At 42.6% G+C, this 23,224-nt stretch overlaps 1 protein-coding gene across 1 annotated transcript; it reads right to left on the bottom strand.

The window, feature by feature from the left end:
• Positions 1-1,048: 1,048 nt before the first annotated feature.
• Positions 1,049-20,229, bottom strand: Ube2a (ubiquitin conjugating enzyme E2 A). Its single transcript, XM_004672607.2, has 6 exons — positions 19,954-20,229; positions 19,737-19,817; positions 19,316-19,341; positions 3,011-3,100; positions 2,012-2,100; positions 1,049-1,299 (listed from the first exon to the last, which is right to left on the bottom strand). The coding sequence occupies exons 1-6, from the start codon at positions 19,995-19,997 to the stop codon at positions 1,171-1,173; spliced, it is 459 nt and encodes a 152-aa protein (XP_004672664.1). The 5' UTR covers positions 19,998-20,229; the 3' UTR covers positions 1,049-1,170.
• Positions 20,230-23,224: the final 2,995 nt, after the last annotated feature.

Genomic DNA, 23,224 nt, shown 5'->3' with positions numbered 1-23,224 from the left:
TAAAGGTGGGAAATAAGTTAGGTGGATCTTTAGAAAGAGTTAATAAGTGAAAATTGGAGTTTGGACTAAGCTAAAATATAATTATACCTCAACTACAAAATTTCAAGGTTATTTTTATTTACAACTTTTGAAAATGTACATTTTTTACATGGGTTACTTGTGCAAAGTTAGAAGAGCAATAAATGCATAAAGGTTAACAATAAAATATTAGATCAAACATGTACAAGCTTTGCTCCATTATTGTATATCTAAAGATAATTAAATTGCAGACATGTCTTGAAAGTTCTTGTAACACTGAAAAGGAAGAAACTAAAGCATGCAGCAGTAACTCAGTTTGAATGGAAAATACTTTTCCACAGACAGGTGCCTTTCTTTGAATCAAAACAAAAAAAGACAAGAGGATTTAAAGTTGTTTAGGGTAACATTGCTTTAAAAAAAAAGATTAGAGGCTCTTCAGCGTTCCCTAATTCAAAAACCATGACTGTCTCCATTCCTGTTCCCACCTTCCTTTAAAACACAAAGACCTCTGAAGGCTGTGATTCTGAAACATAACGGGTTCTAGGAATATCTTGCAAGGAGGGGAGATGTCAGTTATTGTAAGTGCTTCACTACTTTGGCTAATCTCCTTGCTACCAATAATGCCATCTTGCCACTGATATTACTCAAATATATAAAGGATTTTTAACTTTCATTCCCCTTTCAAAACTTTACATGGTTGTGTTTCCGTTTCCTACAGGCCATACTCTAAACACATTTGCTTCCAACTCCAACACTAGGGAAGGACCAACCAGGATGAAACGTTGCAGCAAACAATTAAAAATTACATCCTGGTCCACAGGCTATGCTCAGCAGTTCATCCTCAAAAACTTAGTGTAAAGTACAGTAACACATAACTGCTTGGAGGCTGTAGATGAGATAAAACAGAAGATAAAGACTAATAATGTTTGCAAGTAACCCAGGTACAGTACATTGGATTTCAAACAGGGTATCTCTGATGCTCAAAAGGAGGGCAGAAAGGGGAAGAAAAACTTGGCAAGGGAAGACAAAAACAGCACAAAGCTATTTTGCTTTTAATAAAGTAAATGTAATGACATTAGGAATAAGAAGGTGATAGACACATCAATATATATATTTTTTCTTATGGCCAGCCTCTTCTCTTGCTCCACCCTGTCAACAGTCACGCCAGCTTTGTTCTACTATTGCAGAAACACGTTTTTCATACTCTCGCTTGTTCTCTTGGTACAGCTGTGCAGCCTGGCTGTTTGCTGGACTATTGGGATTAGGTTCATCCAATAGAGACTATAGAGAAAAAAATTTACAATGTTAGTTCCTCAGTGCAAAATAACCACATTCAGAACAGCCATTTATTAGCAGGGACAATGTAATTCTTTTAAATAAGAGCTCTTTTTTCTGTGTTTAGCATGCCAATTAAAAAAAAAAGTTAAGGCATTTATTTGCCTGTGAAACTTAAGGAATAAGGTTCAACTCCCCAGAATCCACAGAAGCCAGATGCACATGGTGGCACAGGTGTCTGCAGTTTGTGTGCAGTGGCTGGAGGCCCTGGCATACCCATTTTCATTCTCTCTAAATAAATGAATAAAAATAAAATGTATTGGGCTGGAGAGATGGCTTAGTGGTTAAGGTGATGGTCTGCAAAGTTGAAGGACCCACGTTTGAGTCCCCAAGACCCACAAAAGCCAGATGCACAAGGTGGCACATGCATCTGGAGTTTGTTTGTAGTGGCTAGATGCCCTAGAATACCCATTCTCTTTTTCGCTCCCTGCCTTTTTTCATCTCTCAATTTTTTTAAAGTAACATTAACTGCAAGTAGCTTAGACAAACATGCAAATGCAAACACACTGTTTTTGGACCTGTGTCTTAATGGTTTACTACCTTTTATTTATACAACAAACTTTGATCAAAAATAAAAAGGTCTAAGTTACAACTTTAAAAAACAATGGCTAATGTAAACATATCAAAGGTCATAGTCATATTAAATTAAAAAAATCACCTGTATGGATGTTAAAATGGAAGATACATCATAGGTTGGACTCCAACGATTCTGAAGTATATCCAGACATATACTACCATCAGCATAAACTACAAGCACAGAAGTAGGGAGGTTAAAGACTACTCAAGTTTTAACATAGAAATTGCCCTGTTATGTAAGGAAACTTTTTTTGTTTGTTTGTTTTGAGATAGGGTCTCACTTTAGCCCAGGCTGATCTAGAATTCACTATGTAGTTGTCTCAGGGTGGCCTCAAACCAACAGTAATCCTCTAGCTCTGCCTTTCAAGTGCTGGGATTAAAGGCATGTGCCACCACACCCAGCCCATCCACATTTTCTACCAAGGTCCATATTCATACCATTCTGGGAAATTCATCCTACCCTCCAAACCTGCAAACTATATCTCCTACCTGAAAGAGTAAAAGATAGCTCACAGCTCACAAAGTTTAATTTTTGCATCTAACACCATGAAAAAATACTTTATTAGTTTCCTACTAGAAAGAAAGAAAAAAGCAAAAGTCAAAATCCTGTAGACCTGTAGCACTTTCCCAACAAACTAAGCCTGACCCTTGACTATAGAATCTGATCACTGGTAGGTATAAAGTAGACCACAAAAGCAGTTTTTAACATGTTCCATGGTAATTGATTTGTATCTGAAGTTGAAACTTACTGTTCTAAAAGCTAGTGAAGATAATCACAATACTGAATTACCCCAATATGGCCTAGCAGTAAACTGAACTCCCAAAAGCACTCTTATTTTTGTCTAATATGTTAATGACAAAGATCACCACAACTCCAGGCAAAGGGACAGTACCTTACCTGCTGCAGTTCTAGGACTACAAATCAAAACAACAAAAGACCATAAAGAACAAGTTCAAAATTCCAGAAATAACAAGGTATTTAAAGCAAATACTCAAGTACTCTAAACAAGTAGGACATTTGGAACAGCACTGTACTGAACATTGTAGTACCTCAAAATAGCATATCAAAAATTATACTTGCCATTAGGATGGAACATCTTTGAGACAAATCTAACAGTAGGTGGTTTGTTTGGATATTCCTCAGTGAATTCAATAGTAAGTTTAAATGTTCCTGTAGTCCAAAAAGAAAGGGAAAAGAAGATATAGATCACTTGGTTCAGTAGTACTGTTTTTTAATGCTACATGACTTTTTTCAGGTATTAAATGAAAAATCAAAGATGTAGAGTATAGTATATACAGGAAAACTCCAGACTAGATAAGAAACATGTCTTTATGGATTGCTCTAAAGATGGACAGACAGCCTAAGAACCACTACTCAAAGGTGATTATTTTTTTGCTATTATTCTTCCCCAAACTTAACAGCCGCCAACATAAACTCAAAATTGCTGCTTGTCAGGTGACTTCCACCACTATGCATTTTGAAAATATCCTTCAAATGACAAACTACTGAGCCCCAAACTAAATTTTTCCTTTAAGACTAAAAGACCTTGGAGTTGGTGATATATACCTCACTGGTAGAGCACTTGTCTAGCATGCAAAAGGCCCTATTTTCAATCCCTAGTAACCCAAAAGATCTCAAAAGCCTTTTTTTTTTTTTGATATTTCAAAGTAGGGTCTCACTCCGGTCCAAAACTCTCTAAAAACAAAACTCTCTAAGTTACTTTCATTTATTTATTTAATATTTTTATTTATTTGAGAGAAAGAGAGAATGAGTATGGGCACACCAGGTCTTCCAGCCATTGTAAATGAACTCCAGATGCATGTGCCACTTTGTGTATCTGGCTTTGCACAAAGGGTACTGGGGGATCAAACCCAAGCCTTTAGGCTTTGTAATCAAGGGCCTTTAACTGATGAGCCAGGTCTCCAGCCTTCATATTATTACAATATTTGTTTTTTTGAGGTAGGGTCTCACTCTAGCCCAGGAAGATCTGGAATTCACTATGTAGTCTTAGGCTGGCCTCAAACACACAGTGATCCTCCTACCTCAGCCTCCCAAGTGCTGGGACTAAAGGCATGTACCACCACACCTGGCCCTTTCAAGTTATTTTTAAAATAGAAGGGAATACATATAAAAATATTCACTGGCTTTTTTGTATATAAGTGACTTTAGAATGAAACTTAAATTTCAGCCAGAACAAACTTTACATACATTTCCTCTCAAAAACCTTAAGTATAAAAAAAAACCCTTAAGTATGACTCATAAAGTATTTCACCATAAAATCAACTCAATCATTCACACAAACTGAGGTAATTAATGGCAGTAATAATTTAAAAATCACATTTGGTTTAGATTGCATTCATGACTCCTACAAGTTTATCCTTGGTATTTGTTTAGTCTACTAATATTGTGATAATTTTTCTTGACTATGTGGCAACCTTGAGTAGTAGGAGGCTCTAAAGCTTACTAGGTTATTGACAAACTTGTTTTCATTTAAGAATTGGGGTGAAGCCGGGCATGGTGGTGCACGCCTTTAATCCTAGCACTAAGGAGGCAGAGGTAAGAGGATTGCCATGAGTTTGAGGCCACCCTGAGAATACATAGTGAATTCCAGGTCAGCCTGGGCTAGAGTGAGACCCTGCCTCAAAAAAAAAAAGAAAAGAAAAGAATTGGGGTCGGGACTGGAGAGATGGTCTAGCAGTTAAGGCCCATGCCTGCGAAGCCAAAGGACCCAGGTCCCACATAAGCCCAGGTCCCACATAAGCTAGATGCATATGGTGGTGCATGCGTCTGGAGTTCATTTGCAATGGCTAGAGGCCTGACATGCCCATTCTCCCTCTCTCTCTCTAATAAATAAATAAAAATAAATCTGAAAAAAAAAAGAACTGGGGCTGGAATGATGACTTAGCGGTTAAGGTGCTTGCCTGCAAAGCCAAAGGGCATAGGTTCATTTCTCTATGAACCATGTAAGCCAGATGTACAAGGTGGCACATGCACATGGAGTTCGTTTGCAGTGGCTGGAGGCCCTGGCACACCATTCTCTCTTTGTGCGTCTCTCTCAAATAAATAAAAATTAAAAAAATAAAAATAAAACAGGAGCTGGATGGTGGTGGCACACACCTTTAATCCCAGCACTCAGGAGGCAGAGGTGGGAGGATCACCTTGAGTTCAGGGCCACTCTGAGACTACATAGTGAATTCCAGGTCAGCCTGGACTAGAGACCGTACCTTGAAAGACCAAAAATAAAATAAAATAGGGCTGGAGAGATACTTAGTGATTAAGGTATTTGCCTGCAAAGCCAAAGGACCCAGGTTTGATTCCCCAGAACCCATGTAAGCCAGATGCACAAGGTGGCACATGCATCTGGAATTAGTGTGCAGTGGCTGGATACCCTGGCATGGCTATTCTCTCTCTCTCCCTCCCTCCTCACCTTCTCTCTGCCCCCCCCCCTTTCAAATAAATAAATAAAAATAAAAATTTTAAAAATAAAATAGCCAGGCATAGTAGCACATGCCTTTAATCCTTGCAGGCAGAAGTAGAAGGACTGATGCAATTGAAGGCCACCCTGTGACTACATAGTGAATTCCAGGTCAGCCTGGGCTATAGTTGAGATCCTACCTTAAAAAAAAATACGGCCAGGAGTGGTGACACATGCCTTTACTCCCAGTAATTGGGAGGCAGAGGTAGAAGGGCTGCCATGAGTTCGAGGCCACCGTGAGATGACAGGTAAGCTGAGCTAGAGTGAGAACTTACCTCGAAAACCAGAACAAAAATAATTAAGTAATAAATAATTAAAAGAATTGCAGGATACTGTGATCTAGAGCATGCCATTCAATGAGTTATTTTTGATAATTTTTGCCTATGTGAGTATATTTAATAAGGTGTGTGTATGGTATTTGTGGTATGTGCACATGTATGTGCTCTTGCAGTATTCTACATGCTCACCTGTAGCAGAGTTATAAGTCTGCAGTGACCTGAATAGAACACTGAGTACCCTGCTCCAGTATTTCTATATGGTCTTATTTTTTAAATTATTTGTGAGCAATAGACAGAGAGAGAGAGAGGCACAGAGAAAGAGAGAGAATGGGTGCACCACGGCCTCCAGCCACTGCAAACAAACTCCAGATGTATGCACCCCCTTGTGCGTCTGGCTAATGTGGGTCCTGGGGAATCAAGCCTCGAACCGGGGTCCTTAGGCTTCATAGGTAAGCGCTTAACCACTAAGCCATCTCTCCAGCCCATTACATGGTCTTATTTTTGAGGCAGAGTCTCCTTTTACTGATTCTCAAGCTTGCCGGGTTATCTGTTTTCCTGGGGTTATAGGTGCATGTGGCCATGCCCAGCTGTTGCCCATGGGATCTGAAGATTTAAACTCTGACAGACTCAGGACCCCTCAGGCCTTCATGCTTGCACAGGAAGCACACTTAATCACTAAGCCATCTCTCCAGTCCTCAATGTACCCCCCCCATGCCAGGTAGGGTCTTGCTCTAGCCTAGGCTGCCCTGGAGTTCACTACGTAGTCTTAGACTGACCTTGAACTCACACAGTGATCCTCCTACCTGTGCCTCCTGAGTGCTTAGATTAAAGGTGTACACTACCACAACTAGCCCAATGAGTTATTTTTCAATTGTGTTTGTGATTAAACAAATTCAAGAAAGGAATTGGACATTTTTAAAAGAATCATTAAGGCAGTGTCTCATTCTAGCCCAGGTTGACCTGGAACTCACTTTGTAACCCAGGCTGGCCTCATATTCACTGCAATTCTCTTACCTCAGCCTCCTAATAAACCTCCATGCCTGGCTATGTAATATTTCTTTTTTTTTAAATTTTTTGTTTATTTTTATTTATTTAAAAGCGACAGACAGAGAGAAAGAGGCAGATATATAGAGAGAGACAGAATGGGCACGCCAGGGCCTCCGGCCACTGCAAACGAACTCCAGACGCATGTGCACCCTTGTGCATCTGTCTAACGTGGGTCCTAGAGAATCGAGCCTCAAACCGGGATCCTTAGGCTTCACAGGCAAGCACTTAACCGCTAAGCCATCTCTCCAACCCTAATATTTCTTTTTTTTAGTTAGGTTCTCATTCTAACACAAACTGACCTGGAGTTCACTATGTAGTCTCAGAGTGGCCTTGAACTCAGTGATCCTCCTACCTCTGCCTCCCAAGTGCTGGCATTAAAGGTGTGTGCCACCATGCCTTGCTATGTGTTGGATTTTTTTTTTCCCTTTGGTAGGGCTTTTTTTTTTTTTTTGACTGAATTTTTGTCAAGTAAACCTAGGAATAAGTCATCTGGTTACTATGCATATTCTAGCATACTCCTTTGATCCATTTAATAAATTATGTTATGCAATAAGAAAAGACTTTATATAGACCATAACTTGTTACTAATTCTTTCAGAGTTAGAAATTTATTTCTTTCAGAGTTAGAAGTTTATTTCCTTCTTGCTCCCATTATAGATTTATTACTTTTTTTTTTTTGAGGTAGGGTCTCACTCTAGCCCAGGCTGACCTGGAATTCACTATGTAGTCTCAGGGTGGCCTTGAACTCACAGCGATCCTCCTACCTCTGCCTCCCGAGTGCTGGGATTAAAGGTGTACACCACCACGCCCGGCTGATTTATTACTTATTTTAAAAAGAATACTGTAATCCTTCTACTGGCACATCTGTTACATAACAATATTAATATTTTTATTTTCTAGTACAAGGCTCATAGAGAGAAAACATCCCTTGCTAAAAAAGTTAACCTGTGGGCTTTAATCCTAGCACTTGGGAGGCAGAGGTAGGATTGCAGAGATTTCGAGGCCAACCTGGGACTACATAGTGAATTCCAGGTCAGCCTGAGCTAGAGTGAGACCCTACCTCAAAAAAAAAATATTGCACTTTGGACAAGGAAAAAAAAAAAGCTAATCTTAGTATGAATTTCTACCACAAAGTTCCAGGGTAATTTAAAATGTAATGTGTGAGCCGGGTGTGGTGGCGCACACCTTTAATCCCAGCACTCGGGAGGCAGAGGTAGGAGCATCACCGTGAGTTCGAGGCCACCCTGAGACTACATAGTGAATTCCAGGTCAGCTTGGGCTACAGTGAAACCCTACCTTAAAAACAAAACAAAAAGTAAAATAAGATAAAAAGTAATGTGGGCTAGGGGTGTGGCTGCATGGTACAGTATTTGCCTAGTGTGGCCAGACCATATAGTAGGATGCATCCAGAGCACCACAAAAATATCAACAAAATAAAATGCAACATATGGAGATAGGTTATATTCTTCAAATTACTGCCATGCCATAAAGTACTTTTTCTGAAAGCCAAACCTGAAGCTACTATATAGCTTAGGAAAGGAAATAAAATACTATGGAATGAACAAACTACACCACATCACAGCAAACTTCACTTTTACCACTACCTGGTTATAAAACCTTTCCCTTTTGGGGGAATAAAGTTCTTCCTTTTCAGTATGACTGACACTAGAAAGTGAGAATAGTAGATTTACACTACTTTTTACAAAACTTGTAGCGTGCATATATCTCTGCATATACACACATCTGGATCAGTGCCGAAATCTGATTAAATTATGGATAATTTATCACCAATAATTTGTTCTAAAACTGGGCAGACTTAACAGCACAGAGAGATATCAACTACTTCAAATTAAACCTATGACTAAATAGGGTATCTAAAAGTGGTAAAGTAATAAACAAGGAAAGCACAGGCAAAATCAGTAGAATGGCACAAGCTTTGCAGTCATGCTGGCCTGCACCAAATCCCCGCTTTGTTATGTAGGCATTGTTACTTACTGTGAAATCTTGGGCTAGGTGCTGGACTTGATTAGCTTCAAGTTCTTCATGTGTAAAATGAGGCTAATAATAGTACTCATTGCAATACCATTTTAGGCTTCAATGAGCCAAACGCAGATAGGGCCACAAAGTAATCACTCTGAGCCAATTATTTTAGCTTTAATTCTAAGCCTCCCATCTCTAGACCTGGCTGAAGAAAACAAAAATCAAAACTATGTACTTCACCACTAGTAAAAAAAAAAAAAAAAAAATGAATTCAAGCCGGGCATGGTGGCATACGCCTTTAATCCCAGCACTCGGGGGGGGGGGGGCAGAGGTAGGAGGATTGCCTTGAGTTCAAGACCACCCTGAGACTCCCTAATGAATTCCAGGTTAGCCTGGGCTGGAGTAAGACCCTACCTTGAAAAACCAAAAATAAAAATAAATGAATTCAGATTTTGAATGGCACTTATTTCCCTGCATATAGGATACATGTTTTGAACAAGCATCTAACTATAATTATACTATGGTGCTAGTTCAAATCCCTTGACTTGAACCTTCTGCCTAAGCATGGCTTAGAAGACAAAGAGGCTTACCTAGCCACCAAATAAGTGAATCATGATTTTTTTTTGAGACAGGGGCTCACTCTAGCCCAGGCTGACCTGTAATTCACTATATAGTCTCAGGGTGGCCTTGAACTCACAGCAATACTCCTACCTCTGCCGCCGGTGTGCTGGGATTAAAGGTGTGTACCACCACGCTCACCTGAATCATGATTTTTAAAATCCTTAGTATCTTCAGATGTGAAACAATCTGCTAATGTCTACTTAAATATAAAGACTTACCTAAATTTTATTCAGTGTACACATTAAAAAGGAGGCATTTCATACCTCAGTGCAATTAAAAGGATCTAAACAAATTTTTATATAATTAAAAAGATACAGGATTGGGCTTCTGCGTGGGAAGGAAAAAACTCAGTAGCAGAGGCCAGTAAGTTAAAAAGGAAATATAATGGGGAGAGAAAGGGAGGGAGGAGGGTACTTAATAGGTTGGTATTGTATATATGTAAGTAGAATGATTGAGATGGGGAGGGGATATGATGGAGAATGGAATTTCAAAGGGGAAAGTGCGGAGAGGGGAGGGTATTACCATGGGATATTTTTTATAATCATGGAAAATGTTTAAAAAAAAATTTAAAAACATAGGACTAGGGATGGAGAGATTTTTCAGTGGTTAAGGTGCTTGCCTGCAAAGCCTAACAACTTGTGTTTGACTCCCCGGTACCCACTTAAAGCTAGATGCACAAAGTGGCACATGTGTGTGGGGTTTGTTTGCAGTAGCCAGAGGCCTTAGTATGCCCATTCTTTCTCTCTGCCTCTCTTTGCCAGCAAATAAATATATACATATATATTTTTTAAATCCCAGGATTGCCAGGCATGGTGGCGCATGCCTTTAATCCCAGCACTTGGGAAGCCGAGGCAGGTGGATCACTGTGAGTTCAAGGCCACCCTCTGACTACAAAGTGAGTTCCAGGTCAACCTCGGAAAAAAAAAAAAAAAAAAAAACCCTCCAGGATTGCCAGGCGTGGTGGTGCAGCACACCTTTAATCCCAGCACTTGGGAGGCAGAGATAGGAAAACTGCCATGAGTTCAAGGCCACTCAGACTACACAGTGAACTTTAGGTCAGCCTGGGCTAGAGCAAGACCCTACCTCAAACAACAACAACAACAACAAAATGGTGGCACATGTCTTTAATCCCAGCACTTGGGAGGCAGAGATAGGAGGACCAGCCTGAGACTACATAGTGAATTCCAGGTCAGTCTGGGCTAGAGCGAGATACTACCTCAAAAAAAGAAAAAAATAAAGAGCTTGAGAGATGGCTTAATGGTTAAGGTGCTTTCCAGCAAAGCCAAAGAGCCCAGGTTCGATTCCCCAGGACCCATATAAGCCAGATGCAGAAGATGGTACATGCCAACTGGAGTTTGTCTGCAGTGGCTGGAGGCCATGGTGTGCCCATTATTTCTATCTATCTCTCTCTCAAATAAATAAACATTTTTTTTTGTTGTTGTTTTAAGGTAGGGTCTCACTCTAGCCCAGGCTGACCTGGAATTCACTATGGAGTCTTAGGGTGGCCTCGAACTCATGGTGATCCTCCTACCTCTGCCTCCCAAGTGCTGGGATTAAGGGCGTGTACCACCACGCCCGGCATAAAATAAACAAATTTTTAAAAAACAAAGACAGAAAGAAAAGACTGAGTTAGACAAGTAAAAACCTTGCAAGTGTTGCCTGCCATCTGGCTACTAACTTTTAAACCCTCCAGGAACAACAAAATATATGTACTTTAGAGAATACTGAGCTGGAGAGAGGGCTCAGCTGCTGGGGAGTTTGCCTAAAGAGACTAGTGAACTGAGTTTGATTCCACAGTGCCCACATAAATCTAGTTGCACAGTGACACATATATCTGGAATTTGTGGCAGCTGGAGGCTCTGGTGTGCCCATTCTCTCTCTGTACCTCTCTGTTCTCTTCTATCTCTACTTGCAGATAAATGAATAAAAATGCTTAAAAAAAACACTGATGAAGGCAGGGCATAGTGGCTCATGCCTTTAATCCCACACTTGAGAGGCGGAGGTAGGAGGATCGCTGTGAGCTCAAGGCCATCTTAAGACTACATATTGAATTCCAGGTCAGCCTGGGCTAGAGTGAGATCCGAAAAACAACAACCAAAAACAAACAATTAAAAAGAAAAAAAACTGATGACTTAAAATTCTGATTTTAGAATACATCCCAAACAGTTCATCATAGGATTTAATTAATAATATTCTTAGTGGGGGTTGGAGAGATGGTCCAGTGGTTAAAAGCACTTGCTTTCAAAGCCTGATGGCCTGGGGTTTGATTCCCCAGTATACAAATAAAGCCAGATGCACAAAGTAGTATTTGCATCTGAAGTTCCTTTGCAACAGCAAGAAGCCCTGACATGCCCATTGTCATTCTCTTTCCTTTCTCTCTCCTTGCAAATAAATTAAAAAATAATTTTAAAATAGTCTTAATGGATTTTGAGCTTTCTTTTTTAAAATGATACACACTCAAAATTTTAGGGATACATTATCATAAAAAACTACAATCAGGGCTGGAGGGATGGCTTAGCAGTTAAGGCGTTTGCCTGCAAAGCCAAAGGACCCAGGTTTGATTCCCCAGGACCCACATTAGCCAGATGCACAAGGGGGCACATGTGTTGAGTTCATTTGCAGTGGCTAGAGGCCCTGACACTCCCATTCTCTCTCTCTCCCCCTTTCTCTGTCAAATAAATAAAAATAAAATATTAAAAATAAAATCTACAGGGCTGGAGGGATGGCTTAGCAGTTAAGGCATTTGCCTGTAAAGCCAAAGGACCCAGGTTCCATTTCCCAGAACCCACGTTAGCCAGATGCACATGGGGGTGCAGACGTCTGGAGTTTGTTTGCAGTGGCTGAAGGCCTTGACGTGCCCATTCTATTTCTCTCTCTCCCCCTCTTTCTCTGTCAAATAAAAAAATAAATAAAAATTAAATATTTTTTAAAACCCTATAATTAGCTCACTATGTGTATTAGCAATTTAGATGGTATGATAAAAAATATTATATTGATGGCTTAGTGGGTAAGCTATTGCCTGTGAAGCTTAAGGACCCTTGCTCAAGGCTCAAGGCTCAATTGCCCTGGACCCTTGTTAGCCAGATGCACAAGGAGGCACACACATCTAGAGTTCATTTGAAGTGGCTGGAAGCCCTGGTGTACCCACTTTCTCTCTCTCTCTCTGCCTCTTTCTTTCTCTGTCACTCTCAAACAAATAAACAAAAACAAAAAAATTAACAAAAAAGATTATATTGTATAACATCTATATTCAACACAAAGATATTTTAACTATTTCCCCACAATGTTTTGTTAGCGTAAACTCTCCAGAACATGTTTCTCTTACTTCAAGTGTATGAAGTTAAATCAGCTGTCTTTAGGAATTCCTTTTCTTGGGTGGGGAGATGGGCTGGTTGTTAACAGTGCTTGCTTCCAAAAGCTGCAGCCCGGGTTCAATTCCCTAGTACCCACATAAACCCAGATTCATAATGCGGTGCATGATTCTAGAGTTAGTTCATTTGCAGAGACAAGAGGCCTTGGCATATCCACACATACACTCTCTTCCTCCCTCATTCTTTTCTTTCATACATAAATAAAACTACAGAAGCTTAAGTTTAAAAAAAAAAAAAACAGCCGTGTGCACACCTTTAATCCCAGCACTCGGGAGGCAGAGGTAGGATTGCCGTGAGAATCCATAGTAAATCCCAGTCAGCCTGCGCTAGAGTGAGACACTACCTCGGGGAAAAAAAATAAAAAAAAAAAAGAAAGAAAATAATATTCCAAGTCAGCTTGGACTAAAGAGTGAGACTACCTGAACTGGCTTTTAAGGAAGGAACAGGCTGGGTGTGGTGGTGCATGCCTTTAATTCCAGCACTCCAGAGGCAGAGTTAGAAGGATTTCTGTGAGTTCGAGGCCACCCTGAGACTATACAATTAATTCCTGGTCAGCCTGGGCCAGAGTGAGACGCTACCTTGAAAAACCAAAAAAAAAAAAAAAAAAAAAAAAGGACAAAAGTAATATGAGGACCGGGCATGGTGGCGCATGCCTTTAATCCCAGCACTTGGGAGGCTGAGGAAGGAGGATGGCTGTGAGTTCGAGGCCACCTTGAGACTCCATAATGAATTCCAGGTCAGTCTGGGCTAGAGTGAGATGCTACCTCAAGGAAAAAAAAAAGTAATATGAGGGCTCTTAATTTAGAAGCATAATGGAAATAGTATAATTGTCATTTATTTCTAATCAATCTTTTCTATATTTATAAATTTCCCAATTGTTAACAGGAGTGGTCAAACTTTTTTGTCAGTCAAGTGTTCAAGACACCAGGCGTGGTGGCATATGCCTTTAGTCCTAGCCCTCAGGAGGCTGGGATAGGAAGATCACCACGTGTTCAAGTCTAGCCTGGCATTACACAATGAGTTCCAGATCAGCCTGGGCTACAGTACCTGTCTCAAAACAAAACAAAAAAGAAAGCATTCTATACATATGAGGAAGCGTCCACAGATAGCATTCAAAAATGGCCAAACTTTTTTTTTTTTTGTCAGAGTTCTAGCCTCCTGAGGAAATATCCATTGATAGCAGACTGACACAATCAGAGAAGGGTACAATCACTTAGTCTGGTTCTTTTCAGTAATACCAGACTGGAGATACACATCATCAAAAACAGAGGGGGGGGGGGCTAAGAAGATGGCTCCACAGTTCAAAGAGTGTCGCTGTGTCTGGTGACTTTTTTTGCAATGACAAGAGACCATGGCACACCAACACACACAAATAATTATATAAGTACTTTTTAAATTCATACCACTTTAGGGCTGGAGAGATGGCTGAGCGGTTAAGCGCTTGCCTGTGAAGCCTAAGGACCCCGGATTTGAGGCTCGGTTCCCCAGATCCCACGTTAGCCAGATGCACAAGGGGGCGCACGCGTCTGGAGTTCGTTTGCAGAGGCTGGAAGCCCTGGCGCGCCCATTCTCTCTCTCTCTCTCTCTCTCTCTCTCTCTCTCTCTCTCTCTGTCTTTCTCTCTGTGTCTGTCGCTCTCAAATAAATAAATAAAAATTTAAAAAAATATTCATACCACTTTAAACAAGAGAAGCACCCTTGAAATTTTAAGCAGTCATCCTCCAACAAAAGGATGTGCTATTAGTAAAGCTGTGCCTAGTATAAACCAGTCCTAGCAAAATGAGGAGGGGGAAGCCAATGAAAAAGCCCACCAAAGCTGAAGAAAACAATCTGCACCTAAAACTGAGATATAAAGGACTAGCAGCAATGTAGTAGAGAGAGAAAAAATGAAGCTGGGTGTGGTGGTGTACACCTTTAATCCCAGCACTTGGGAGGCAGATGTAGGAGGATCACTTTGAGTTCAAGGCCACCTTGAGACTACTGCGTATATTACAAGTCAGCCTGGGCTAGAGCAAGACCCTACTTTGAAAACCAAAAACAACAACAACAAAATTAAGTTTAGCTAGCTCTTACATTAACTGCACCAAAGTAGTATGCCCTAGAATTACTCTCTTGTTATTGTCTTTCTTTTTTTTTTTTTTTTTTTTTTTGGTTTTTCGAGGTAGGGTCTCACTCTGGTCCAGGCTGACCTGGAATTAACTCTGTAGTCTCAGGGTGGCCTTGAACTCATGGCAATCCTCCTACCTCTGCCTCCCGAGTGCTGGGATTAAAGGCATGCGCCACCACGCCCGGCTATCTTTCTTTTTCTTTGAGGGAAGGGGTTTTGAGGTAAGGTCTCACTCTAGCCCAAGCAGACCTAGAACTCTCTGTAGCCCAGGCTGGCCTTGAACTCACAGCGATTCTCCTAACTCTGCCTCCCAAATGCTGGGATTTGAAGTGTGTGTCACCACACCTAGCTGTTATTTTCTTTTATTACAGCACTGAAGAGCAGTGACATTTACCCAAGCAAGTGAAATAGAGAAGCTAAAAGTATTTAGGTGACTATCCCCAGTTGCCTAAAACTGAAATCTGAGTATTTGAGACAAATTATAAAATCAGTTCATCTTAACTTACTTCACAGCATTTTGGGGACTAGTAACATCCAAAAGCAATCTCAGCCAGGGATGGTGGCACATGCCTTTAATTCCAGCACTTGGGAGGCAGAGGTAGGAGGATCATAGTGAGTTCAAGGCCACCACTACAAATTGCAGGTCTGCCTGGGCTACAGTGAGACCCTACCTCAAAAAAATTGCAATTTTGCAAAAAAATAAAATAAAATAAAATAAAAAGGGAGAGAGGCAGAGAATGGGCACACCAGAGACTCTAGCCACTGTAAACAAACTCCAGACACATGTGCCACCATGTCCATCTGGTTTATGTGGGTTCTGGGGAATTGAATCTGGGTCCTTGGGGATTACAGGCAAGTACCTTAACCTCTAAACCATCTCTGCAGCCCCCTGGATGTTAACAATTTTTTAAGACATGTCTTATGCCAGGTATGGTGGTACACACTTGTGATCCCAGTACTTGGGAGGCTGAGGCAAAAGGATTGATCTAAGTTCTAGTCTAGCCTAGGACACAGAATGAGATGCTGTCTCAAACAAAAAGTTCCCCAAAAGTCAAGGCACTGTGGCTCACACCTATAATCCCAGCACTCTAGAGACCGAGGCAGGAGGATATGCATAAGTTTGAGGCCAGGTTGGGGTACATAGTAAGTTCAAGGCCAGAATGTTGGGACTATAGATATATGCCCACCACATCCAGTTTTTCTTTTTTTGGCTTTTGGTGGGTACTGGGGAATCTAACCTCAGTCATTATGCTTTGTAGGCAAGGGCCTTAACTGCTGAGCCATCTCTCTAGCCCCTGATTTTCTTTCTTTTTTCGTTTCCTTTTTATCTTTAGTTTTTCAAGGTAGTCTCACTGTAGCCCATGCTGGACCTGGAATTCCTATGTAGTCACAGGTTGGCCTTGAACTCACAGCAATCCTTCAGCCTCCAGAGTGCTAAGATTAATGTTGTACACCACCATAACCAGACTGATTTTCTTTGTGATTTGTATGATATTTACGTATATAATGAATACAATTCTTTTCCTGGTGTAAAAATAACTCAATTCTGGGGCTAGCTCAGCAGTTAAGGTGCCTGCCTGCAAACCTAAGGGCCTGGGTTACATTCCTCAGTATCCACATGAAACTGGATGCATAAGGTGGCATATGCATCTGGAGTTTGTTTGCAGTAGCTAGAGTCCCTGGTGTGCCCATTCTCTGTCTGCCTCTTTCCCTCTCTCTCAAATGAACAAATAAATAAATATTTCTTTTGTTTGTTTGTTTTTTGAGGTAGGGTTTCACTCTAGCCCAGGCTGACCTGGAATTCACTATGTAGTCTCAGGTTGGCCTCAAACTAATGGCCATCCTCCTACTTCTGCCTACTGAGTGCTGGGATTAAAGATGTGTGCCACCCAGCTAAAATATATATATTTTTTATTGGGCTGGAGAGATGGCTTAGCGGTTAAGCGCTTGCCTGTGAAGCCTAAGGACCCCAGTTCGAGGCTCGGTTCCCCAGGTCCCACGTTAGCCAGATACACAAGGGGGCGCACGCATCTGGAGTTCGTTTGCAGAGGCTGAAAGCCCTGGCGTGCCCATTCTCTCTCTCTCCCTCTATCTGTCTTTCTCTCTGTGTCTGTCACTCTCAAATTAAAAAAATATTAAAAAAAAATATATATATGTTTTATAAAAAGCAATCTCAGGCTAGAGAGATGGCTTAGTAGTTAAGACAGTTGCCTGCAAAGCCTAACGACCTGGGATTGATTCCCCAATACCCACATAAAGCCAGATGCACAAAGTGGCACATGCACCTGGAATTTGTTTGCAGTGGTTAGAGGCCCTGGTGCACCCATTCGCTCTGTGTCTGTTTGTCTTCTCTCTCTGCATAGAAATAAATGAATAAATACGGCCAGGCATGGTGGTGCATGCCTTTAATCCCAGCACTCAGGAGGCAGAGAAACCAAAAATAAATAAATAAATTTTTTGTTTTGTTTTGTTTTTCGAGGTAGGGTCTCATTCTAGCTCAGGCTGACCTGGAATTCACTATGTAGCCTCAGGGTGGCCTCAAACTCATGGTGATCCTCCTACCTCTGCCTCTTGAGTACTGGGATTAAAGGCGTGTGCCACCAAGCCTGGCCAAGAAAAACATTTTAATAAAGGCAAACTCACACCAGGGATATTGCTCAGCAGAAGAGGATTTGCCTAGTGTGCACAAAGCCCTGGGTTAAATCCCCAGTACCATTAAAAAACAAATCCCAGCCTTCAATAGGCAGAGGTAGGAGGATTGCTGAGTTCAAGATCACCCTGAAACTACATAGTGAATTCCAGGTCAGCTTGGGCTAGAGTGAAACCCTACCTCAAGAAAACCAAACATAAATAAATAAATAAATCTCACTCAGTAACTTATGTATGAAGTAGTTTGTAGAAATGTGTTTTGCTGTGTGTGGTGGCCCATGCTTTTAATCCCAGCACTTGTGAGGCAGAGGTTAGAGGACTGCTGTGAGTTTGAGGCCACCCTCAGACTACATAGAAATGTTTGTTTCTACCTTTAAACTTAAGGGTGTGTGTACTCATCTGTAATGTATGTTTGTGTGCACAAATAACATGTGTTACTAAAGGAAGATAGGTCATCAAAGAATAAAGTACTAAAGAATTTCATGAGCTCAAATAATTGGGGGGGGGGGGTAGGGTCTTACTCTAGCCCAGGCTGATCTGGAATCACTCTAACTCCAGGCTGGCTTCAAAGTCATGGAGATCTTCCTACCTCAGCCTCCTAAGTGCTGGGACTAAAGATGTGCACCACAGCACCCGGCTTCAAATACTTTTAATTATTTTTTAAATGCATTAAATTTTCAAAAACAACTAACACACATAGACATACAATTGAGTACACATAAAACTAGATCACTGTCAATTTCTAGATTGTGATATTACAGTCATACAAGATATTAACAGGAGGATATATGGGGGTGGGAGTGAGTGGAGGTTTCACAGGATCTCTCTGTATTACTTATTGCAACTGCACATGAGTCTTCAATTACCTCAAAATAGAAAGTCTTCACAGAAAAGTTAACGTGCATTTTTTCTAAATTTTTGTTGTTGTTGTTTATTTTGATTTATTTATTTGAGAGTGACAGAGAGAGAGAGGAGAGTGGGCGCACCAGGGGTGCTTAGACACTGCAAACATACTCCAGACACGTGCACCCCCTTGTGCATCTGGCTAACGTGGGTCCTGGGGAATCGAGCCTTGAACCGGGGTCCTTAGGCTTCACAGGCAAGCGCTTAACCGCTAAGCCACCTCTCCAGCACTAGCGTGCATTTTTAAAAGTTATATACTTCTTGGTACATGGTCAACCTTCAAGTAAGTTGGTCATTGGTCAAGAGGTTACTTTAAGGCAAACCCCAATTCTGAAGCTGCTTTGAGGTAACTGACCATAAAGTCTTAATGAAAGTATATACTGCACATTCCCTTAAAATCAAGAAACAAAATTATGCTCAAATTGGGTATTTAAGAGCTGCTTTGAGTAGTGAGGCTGACCAGCATCCAATGTCAGACTGTAAAAACCAGAGAGCTGTGTGTAAGGGAATTTTACATCTATCTAGCACCCAACACTGTACACACTAGGCACCCAATGAACACAATTCTTGCTCTTAGGATGAAATACTGAACCAGATGGTCTCTGGGGACTGTCAGCAACTGGTTGGTTTCACACTGAGTAACTCCATAGGGGCTGAATTTAGCAGGGTCATAGCTCCAACCTCAACAATCTTTAGCAACAGTGCTATGATGCTCCTTTTAAGTGACTATCCAAAATGCTTTTAAAAGAGGCAAGCAAGAGCAAGGGTACAGTTTGTAGTCAAGCATAGGATTATCCAGACACCCCCTCCCCGCCACATACCGGATCCCAAACTCGAGCCTTTATTAGGCAGAAGCTAGGCAAAGCAGGTCCCTAAGCAGGAGGTGCTTGCTGAGTGACCTGGAACCCCTTCCCCTGGTGACCAGGTCTCCAAAAGGTGAGTAAAGAAACTCTTACCATCCTCAAATGGGGTCCCTTCGGGCCTGCAACAGAGAGAAAACCAGTTAGTTCCCGCTTAAGGAGCTCCCTTCTCCCCAGTGCATCTCAGTAGGCAGCTATTCTGAGGTCTACCATAGCTGCCGGTAGTCAGCCACCGTGGCCCGCATTGCAAAGTACATGTTTTGGGATCAGAAACAGAGCGCAGGCCGCCGCGCCAAATGCCACCACTCCCTACCCCGCCCCCTGGAGCCCCAAACGGTTCCCCAGGCAGCGGGAACTGAGCTAATCGAGGCACAGGCTCCGGGGAGGCGCCTAGGCCCAACCAAAACCCAAACATTTTCCCTTCCACCCTCTGTTTGCACCTGGGGCCTGCCCCGGAGCGCCACCCCGGCCGGCTCGGGTCCCTGATGGCTCGCGAGCACTCTGAACGCAGACTCACCCAAAAATGACCGCGTTCCAAACCATTATATTGTTCTCAGACGGTGCTCCACTCACTCCAGCGGGGGGATCCTCCTGCAACCTTCAGAGACACAAACACGGACGGTCCCCGAGTCCGACTCCGTTCCCCTCGTTCCAACCCACCCGGGCTGCTTCGGGATCCGCCCTGTAGCCCCGGCCGGCAACCCCCAGCCTCCGCACTCCCAGAAGGGATTTACCTCTTGAAGTCCCTCATGAGGCGCCGCCGAGCCGGGGTCGACATGTCTCTAGCGGGGTCAGAGGTGGGGCATACACCAGGATCTGCAGTTCCTGGGGAGGCTGCAGAAACCGAAGGTGAGGAGGAAGCTCCCAGAGGAACAGCACTGCCTCTCCGAAGTCGAGGGTCGGCTAGTCGCCGGCTAAGCACCACCCCGGAGTAGACGGGGGCTGAACCAACCTGAAAGGAAAGCGAGGGGGGGTGGAACGCCTTACGCCGGACAGGCCATACCAAGACGGGGCGGGGGGGGGGCACAAAAGTTGCTTAGGTCACTAAACCCCAGCCTTGAAGACCAGCGGCGAGCGAGAGCAGGCCCGCGTAGTTCCGCGCAGGGGTGGGGGTGGAGGTGGAGGCCAGCCTGGGAACGCACGCAAGCCTGCTGGTGCTCACCGGGATTTAGTAGTTGAACGGCTCTGCCTCCACTTGGCAATTTTAAGAGGAACCCTGAGAAGTTTTCTTTTCTCATTTATTTATTTATTTACGTTTCAACTTTTTTGTTGTTGTTGTTTTTTGGTTTTTCAAGGTAGGGTCTGACTTTAGCCCAGGCTGACCTGGAATTCACTATGTAGCCCAGGCTGGTCTCGAACTTCTTGCCACTCGAGATGCTGGGATTAATAGGCATGCGCCAACCACGCCCAGCTCACTTTTTCACTTTAAAAAAAAACACTTTGGGGCTGGAGAGATGGCTTAGCGGATAAAATAAAATAAAATAAAACACTTTTAAAATTTTATTTAAGCCGGGCGTGGTGGCGCACGTCTTTAATCCCAGCACTCGGGAGGCAGAGGTAGGAGGATCGCCGTGAGTTCAAGGCCGCCCTGAGACTCCATAGTGAATTCCAGGTCAGCTTGAGCCAGAGTGAGACCCTACCTCGAAAAACCAAAAAAAAAAAAATTTTATTTAATTATTTTTTTTTTTTTTTTTTTTTTTTTTTGGTTTTTCGAGGTAGGGTCTCACTCTGGACCAGGCTGACCTGGAATTCACTATGGAGTCTCAGGGTGGCCTCGAACTCACAGGGATCCTCCTACCTCTGCCTCCCGAATGCTGGGATTAAAGGCGTGCCCCACCACTGCCGGCTTTAATTTTTTTTTTGTTTATTTTTATTTATTTATTTGAGAGCGACAGACAGAGAGAGAAAGAGGCAGAGAGAGAGGGAGAGAGAGAGAATGGGCGCGCCAGGGCCTCCAGCCACTGCAAACGAACTGCAGACGCGTGCCCCCCCCCTTGTGCATCTGGCTAACGAGGGTCCTGGGGAACCAAACCTCGAACCTGGGTCCTTAGGTTCCACAGGCAAACGCTTAACTGCTAACCCATCTCTCCAGCCCAATTTTATTTAATTATTATTATTTTTTGAGACTCAATGCCCAAACTGGCATTCACCTCTCTCTGTAACTAAGGATGCTTTTGAACTCCTTCACCTCCCAAGTATTGTGATAACGGGTTATGTGCCACCAAGCCTGGCTTTGTTTATATGTTATACTTTGGTGATTCTCTTTATAACATAGGTTGACCTCAAACTCTCTTTGTAACCCAGAGGCTGTCATTGAACTCACAGCAGTCTTCCTGCCTCAGCCTACTGAGAGCCAAAATTACACGAATGCAACAAGCCAGGCCCCTTTCTTTTTCTTTTTGTTTGTTTTCAAGGTAGAGTCTCAAGCCCATGCTGACCTGTAACTCTGTAGTCCCTGGCTGGCCTCGAACTCACAGCGATCCTCCTACCTATGCCTCTCCAGTGCTGGGATTAAAGGCATGCACCACCATACCTGGCTTCAGATCTTTCATTCTATTGTACTCTATGGCTGGGGTGGAAAAAAGAGGAAAGGGGAAGAGAGGAAGACTGGTAGTTCCAAAGAAGTGTGCAGAGGCAAACCAGTTCTCATAAAACAGCTTTGGACTGGAGAGATGGTTTAGTGGTTAAGGCGCTTGCCTGAAAAGCCAGAGGACCCAGATTCATTTCCCCAGGACCCACGTAAGCCAGATGCACAAGGGGGCACATGCGTTTGGAGTTCATTTGCAGCAGCTAGAGGCCCTGGCGTGCCCATCCTCTCTCTCTTTCTCTCTCTCTCTCTCCCCCCTTTCTCTCTTTCTCTCTGGCAAGTAAAAAAATAAAATAAAATATTTTTTTTAAAAGAAGGAGCTTCAGGGTGCACACCCTTGCAGGGGTAGGAGACTCCTGTGACTAGTTATAAAAAAAACCAAAAACACAGAAAAGCAGAATAAATGGATCTTGACTATGAAAAGGGAGTCTGGGTTTCTTTTCTGTGGGATGAGCGTGCACAAATCAACCCCAAAATTTAGACAGGTGATTCCCCACCAGGCAGAAAAAGATGGTGTTATGGGGAAAAGGGACAGGGCAAGAGCTTCAGGCAAATTAAACTGATTTTTTTTTAAACAGACTTTATCTTTTTTTACTTGCTCTAGACACTCACAATTTGTCTCTGGAACCACATTTCCCTTTGGCTATTCAGGCAGCTAGCTGTGGTTAGAAGCGTCCAAGGGGTGTGATTATCCGATGGCAGAGAATTGGAAGGACAGCAGATCTGAAGGGGAAAGCAATAGTAAGATGCACGTGGAAAAGCTGAAGGTTGCAGGGAAGGGTCGCTGTTAGTATGCAGACCTGCAGAAGCAAGAACAGATGGAAAGAAGAATGTTTAAAGGCAATTCAAAATAACTTAGAAGGCAGGCAAAATACACATTTAAGAATTATAGAAATTATGAGAAAGGCAGGCTCGAATTGTCATGAAGAGTTTTGAATGCCAATTAAGGGTTTCCCTTGGAAGGTAGTTGAGCAAGGAAGTGGTGTATCATTTGAGCTGTGCTAATCAGAGATTGGTCCCAAGAGAGCAGCCATGGAACTCAGGCTACAGAGGCTACAGGAGGTTAGAGATGCTAAACCAGGCAGGTCCATACCCTTCCCTAAGGCTATCAACGTCTTTGTTATGTTACCTATTCTATCTTTAAAGTCAGCAACACGGAATTTCTCCCCCATCAAATCTCTCTCACATTTTAATTATTTTTTTTTCCAGAGAGAGCCCAGTCCACTGTAGCCAATAAAGAAGGGGAGGTGAATGAATAGAACCTGGCAAAATGACTTAATGTGGGGGCCGCAGGGGGAGAAGAAGTCAAAAGTGCCTGATTTTTTTTGGGGGGGGGTTTCGAGGTAGGGTTTCACTTCAGCCCAGGCTGACCTGGAATTCACTATGTAGTCTCAGGGTGGCCTTGAACTCATGGCGAT

Source organism: Jaculus jaculus, chromosome X (assembly GCF_020740685.1).
Source record: "Jaculus jaculus isolate mJacJac1 chromosome X, mJacJac1.mat.Y.cur, whole genome shotgun sequence".
In the NCBI taxonomy this organism is placed as follows: Eukaryota; Metazoa; Chordata; class Mammalia; order Rodentia; family Dipodidae; genus Jaculus; species Jaculus jaculus.
The sequence above is the reverse complement of the archived record's forward strand: the minus strand, read 5'-3'. Positions and strand labels throughout refer to the sequence as shown.